This window comes from Rattus norvegicus, chromosome 14 (genome assembly GCF_036323735.1).
Source record: "Rattus norvegicus strain BN/NHsdMcwi chromosome 14, GRCr8, whole genome shotgun sequence".
NCBI classification, from domain to species: domain Eukaryota; kingdom Metazoa; phylum Chordata; class Mammalia; order Rodentia; family Muridae; genus Rattus; species Rattus norvegicus.
This window is the reverse complement of record NC_086032.1, coordinates 21,358,367-21,364,106: the sequence shown is the minus strand read 5'-3', so window position 1 is coordinate 21,364,106 and position 5,740 is coordinate 21,358,367. Positions and strand designations below refer to the sequence as shown.

Genomic DNA, 5,740 nt, shown 5'->3' with positions numbered 1-5,740 from the left:
TTGAGTTAATTTTATACCCAGCCACTTTGCTGAAGTTGTTTATCAGCTTTAGTAGTTCTCTGGTGGAACTTTTGGGATCACTTAAATATACTATCATGTCATCTGCAAATAGTGATATTTTGACCTCTTCTTTTCCGATCTGTATCCCCTTGATCTCCTTTTGTTGTCTGATTGCTCTGGCTAGAACTTCAAGAACTATATTGAATAAGTAGGGAGAGAGTGGGCAGCCTTGTCTAGTCCCTGATTTTAGTGGGATTGCTTCAAGTTTCTCTCCATTTAGTTTAATGTTAGCAACTGGTTTGCTGTATATGGCTTTTACTATGTTTAGGTATGGGCCTTGAATTCCTATTCTTTCCAGGACTTTTATCATGAAGGGGTGTTGAATTTTGTCAAATGCTTTCTCAGCATCTAATGAAATGATCATGTGGTTCTGTTCTTTCAGTTTGTTTATATAATGGATCACGTTGATGGTTTTCCGTATATTAAACCATCCCTGCATGCCTGGGATGAAGCCTACTTGATCATGGTGGATGATTGTTTTGATGTGCTCTTGAATTCGGTTTGCCAGAATTTTATTGAGTATTTTTGCGTCGATATTCATAAGGGAAATTGGTCTGAAGTTCTCTTTCTTTGTTGTGTCTTTGTGTGGTTTAGGTATAAGAGTAATTGTGGCTTCATAGAAGGAATTCGGTAGGGCTCCATCTGTTTCAATTTTGTGGAATAGTTTGGATAATATTGGTATGAGGTCTTCTATGAAGGTTTGATAGAATTCTGCACTAAACCCGTCTGGACCTGGGCTCTTTTTGGTTGGGAGACCTTTAATGACTGCTTCTATTTCCTTAGGAGTTATGGGGTTGTTTAACTGGTTTATCTGTTCCTGATTTAACTTCGATCCCTGGTATCTGTCTAGGAAATTGTCCATTTCCTGAAGATTTTCAAATTTTGTTGAATATAGGTTTTTATAGTAAGATCTGATGATTTTTTGAATTTCCTCCGAATCTGTAGTTATATCTCCCTTTTCATTTCTGATTTTGTTAATTTGGACACACTGTCTGTGTCCTCTCGTTAGTCTGGCTAAGGGTTTATCTATCTTGTTGATTTTCTCAAAGAACCAACTTTTGGTTCTGTTGATTCTTTCTATGGTCCTTTTTGTTTCTACTTGGTTGATTTCAGCTCTGAGTTTGATTATTTCCTGCCTTCTACTCCTCCTGGGTGTATTTGCTTCTTTTTGTTCTAGAGCTTTTAGGTGTGCTGTCAAGCTGCTGACATATGCTCTTTCCTGTTTCTTTCTGCAGGCACTCAGCGCTATGAGTTTTCCTCTTAGCACAGCTTTCATTGTGTCCCATAAGTTTGAGTATGTTGTATCTTCATTTTCATTAAATTCTAAAAAGTTTTTAATTTCTTTCTTTATTTCTTCCTTGACCAGGTTATCATTGAGTAGAGCATTGTTCAATTTCCACGTATATGTGTGCATTCTTCCCTTATTGTTATTGAAGACCAGTTTTAGGCCGTGGTGGTCCGATAGCACGCATGGGATTATTTCTATCTTTCTGTACCTGTTGAGGCCCGTTTTTTGACCAATTATATGGTCAATTTTGGAGAAAGTACCATGAGGAGCTGAGAAGAAGGTATATCCTTTTGCTTTAGGATAGAATGTTCTATAAATATCAGTTAAGTCCATTTGGCTCATGACTTCTCTTAGTCTGTCTACATCACTGTTTAATTTCTGTTTCCATGATCTGTCCATTGATGAGAGTGGGGTGTTGAAATCTCCCACTATTATTGTGTGAGGTGCAATGTGTGTTTTGAGCTTTAGTAAGGTTTCTTTTACATATGTAGGTGCCCTTGTATTTGGGGCATAGATATTTAGGATTGAGAGTTCATCTTGGTTGATTTTTCCTTTGATGAATATGAAGTGTCCTTCCTTATCTTTTTTGATGACTTTTAGTTGGAAATTGATTTTATTTTTTTTTTATTTTTTTTTTCTCATTTAGTTTTTATTCATAATCATAAACTTAACTTTGCAATCCTGCTAGACTTGAAGGGGAATGAGGAAAATATGGAACCCAAAGAACTTCAGTGAGAGCAGAGATTACAGGGTATTGCGAGCAGATGGGGTGGGGGTGCTCTCCTGAGCTACAGAAGGAATGGTTTGATGGGTAAAATGCCCGCAAGTCAAAGAAATTAGAGTTGTCCACAGTCGGAGATGGTGATCTTCTTGCTGGTCTTGCCATTCCTGGACCCAAAACGCTCCATGGCTTCCACAATGCTCATGCCTTCTTTCACCTTCCCAAAGACCACATGCTTGCCATCCAGCCACTCAGTCTTGGCAGTGCAGATAAAAAACTGGGAACCATTTGTGTTTGGTCCAGCATTTGCCATGGACAAGATGCCAGGACCTGTATGCTTCAGGATGAAGTTCTCATCCTCAAATTTCTCTCCGTAGATGGACTTGCCACCAGTGCCATTATGGCGTGTGAAGTCACCACCCTGGCACATGAATCCTGGAATAATTCTGTGAAAGGAGGAACCCTTATAGCCAAATCCTTTCTCCCCAGTGCTCAGAGCACGAAAGTTTTCTGCTGTCTTTGGCACTTTGTCTGCAAACAGCTCGAAGCAGACGCGACCCAAGGGCTCGCCATCAGCCGTGATGTCGAAGAACACGGTGGGGTTGACCATGTCTGCAGCAAGCGGCGAAAAGAGACAGCGGCGTCTGCAAAGCCAATTTTTGATCTTAGAGCATAAGCCACTGGTGTTTTGTTCAGGAAATTTTCTCCAGTGCTCCTGTGTTCGAGAACCTTCCCCACTTTTTCTTCTATTAGTTTGAGTGAATCTTGTTTGATGTGGAGGTTCTTGATCCACTTGGACTTAAGCTTTGTACAGGGTGATGAGAATTGATCAATCTGTATTCTTCTACATGCTGGTCTCCAGTTGAATCAGCACCATTTGCTGAAAATGCCATCTTTCTACCATTGGATGGTTTTGGCTCCTTTGTCAAAAATCAAGTGAACATAGGTGTGTGGGTTCATTTCTGGGTCTTCAATTCTATTCCACTTGTCTATCTGTCTGTCTCTGTACCAATACCATTTAGTTTTTCTCACTATTGTTCTGTAATGCTGCTTGAATTCAGGGATAGTCATTCCCCCAGAAGTCTTTTTATGGTTGAGGATAGTTTTAGCAATCCTAGTTTTTTTGTTATTCCAGATGAATTTGGAAATTGTTTTGTCTAACCATCTGAAGAATTGGATTCATACTTTGATGGGGATTGCATTGAATCTCTAGATTGCTTTTGCTAAAATGGCCATTTTTACGATATTCATCCTGTCAATCTATGAGCATGGGAGATGTTTCCATCTTCCGAGGTATTCTTCAATTTCTTTCTTCAGAGACTTGAAGTTCTTATCATACTGATCTTTTACTTGCTTGGTTAAAGTCACATCGAGGTACTTTATATTAGTTGAGACTATTATGAATAGTCTCGTTTCCCTAATTTCTTTCTTGACTACTTTCTCTTTTGTGTAAAAGAAGCCTACTGATTTATTTGAGTTAATATTATACCCAGCCACTTTGCTGAAGGTGTTTATCAGATTTAGTAGTTCTCTGGTGAACTTTTGGGATCACTTAAATATACTATCATATCATCTGCAAATAGTGATATTTTGACTTCTTCTTTTCCGATCTGTATCCAAACTTCAAGAAGTATATTGAATAAGTAGGAAGATAGTCAGCAGCCATGTCTTGTCCCTGATTTCAGTGGGTTTGCTTCAAGTTTCTCTCCATTTGGTTTAATGATAGCTACTGGTTTGCTGTATATGGCTTTTACTATGTTTAGGTATGGGCCTTGAATTCCTATTCTTTCCAGGACTTTTATCATGAAGGCGTGTTGAATTTTGTCAAATGCTTTCTCAGCATCTAATGAAATGATCACGTGGTTTTGTTCTTTCAGTTTTTTTATATATTGGATTACGTTGATGGTTTTCAGTGTATTAAACCTTCGCTGCATGCCTGGGATGAAGCCTAGTTGATCATGGTGGATGATTGTTTTGATGTGCTCTTGGATTCGGTTTGCCAGAATTTTATTGAGTATTTTTGTGTCGATATTCATAATGGAAATTGGTCTGAAGTTCTCTTTCTTTGTTGGGTCTTTGTGTGGTTTAGGTATAAGAGTAACTGTGGTTTCATAGAAGGAAATAGGTAGCGCTCCATCTGTTTCAATCTCGTGGAATAGTTTGGATAGTATTGGTATGAGGTCTTCTATGAACGTCTGATAGAATTCTGCACTGAATCCATCTGGATCTGAGCTCTTTTTGGTTGGGAGACTTTTCATTACTGCTTCTATTTCTTTAGGAGTTATGGGGTTGTTTAAATGGCTTATCTGTTCCTGATTTAACTTTGGTACCTGGTATCTGTCTTGGAAATTGTCCATTAATTCCAGATTTTCAAGTTTTGTTCAATATAGGATTTTGTAGTAGGATCTGATGATTTTTTAATTTCCTCTGGCTCTGTTGTTATATCTCCCTTTTCGTTTCTGATTTTCTTAATTTGGACACATTCTCTGTGTCCTCTGGTTAGTCTGGGTAAGGGTTTATCTATCTTATTGATTTTCTCAAAGAACCAGCTTTTGGTTCTGTTGATTTTTTGTATAGTCCTTTTTGTTTCTACTTGGTTGATTTCAGCTCTGAGTTTATTATTTCCTGCCTACTCCTCCTCTTGGGTTTATTTGCTTCTTTTTTTTCTAGAGCTTATAATTGTGCTATCAAGCTGCTGATATATGCTCTCTCTTGTTTCTTTCTGCCAGCTATGAGTTTTCCTCTTAGCAGAGCTTTCATTGTGTCCCAAAAGGTTGGGTATGTTGTACCTTAATTTTCATTAAATTCTAAGAAGTCTTTAATTCCTTTCTTTATTTCTTCCTTGACCAGGTTTTCATTGAGTAGAGCATTGTTCAACTTCCATGTATATGTGGGTATTCTTCCCTTGTTGTTGAAGACCAGCTTTAGACCATGGTGGTCTGATAGGATGCATAGGATTATTTCTATCTTTCTGTGTCTATTGAAGCTTGTTTATGACCAATTATATGGTCAATTTTGGAGGAAGTACCAGGAGGTGGCGAGAAGAAGGTATACCCTTTTGTTTTCGTTTAGTATGTTCTATAAATATCTATTAAGTCCATTTGTTTCATGACTTCTCTTAGTCTGTCTACATCTCTGTTTAATATCTGTTTCCATGACTTGTCCATTGATGAGAGTGGGGTGTTGAAATCTCCTACTATGATTGTGTGAGATGCAATGTGTATTTTGAGCTTAAGTAAGGTTTCTTTTATGTATGTAGGTGGCCTTGTATTTGGAGCATGTATATTTAGGATTGAGAGTTCATCTTGCTGGATGTTTCCTTTGATGAATATGAAGTGTCCTTCCTTATCTTTTTTGATGACTTTTAGTTGAAAATCGATTTTATTTGATATTAGGATGGCTACTCCAGTTTGCTTCTTCAGACCATTTGCTTGGAAAGTTGTTTTCCAGCCTTTCACTCTGAGGTAGTCTCTGTCTTTGTCTCTGAGGTGTGTTTCCTGTAGGCAGCAGAATTCAAAGTCCCCATTGCCTATCCAGTTTTTTTTATCTATGTCTTTTTATTGGGGAGTTGAGTCCATTTTATGTTGAGAGATATTAAGGAATAGTGATTCTTGCTTCCTGTTATATTCGTATTTGGAAGTGAGATTTTCTTTGTGTGCTTTTCTTCTCTT

General features: G+C 37.9%; 1 protein-coding gene across 1 annotated transcript; it reads right to left on the bottom strand.

Moving 5' to 3' along the window:
• Nucleotides 1–1,959: 1,959 nt before the first annotated feature.
• Nucleotides 1,960–2,728, bottom strand: Ppial4d (peptidylprolyl isomerase A (cyclophilin A)-like 4D). The gene has a single exon (XM_006250801.5). It carries the CDS (start codon nucleotides 2,677–2,679, stop codon nucleotides 2,185–2,187), a length of 495 nt encoding a protein of 164 aa, XP_006250863.1. The 5' UTR covers nucleotides 2,680–2,728; the 3' UTR covers nucleotides 1,960–2,184.
• Nucleotides 2,729–5,740: the final 3,012 nt, after the last annotated feature.

Bases quoted from the DNA above. Each gene is read 5' to 3' on its own strand.
- Ppial4d (XM_006250801.5), bottom strand. From the start codon at position 2,679: ATGGTCAACCCCACCGTGTTCTTCGACATCACGGCTGATGGCGAGCCC.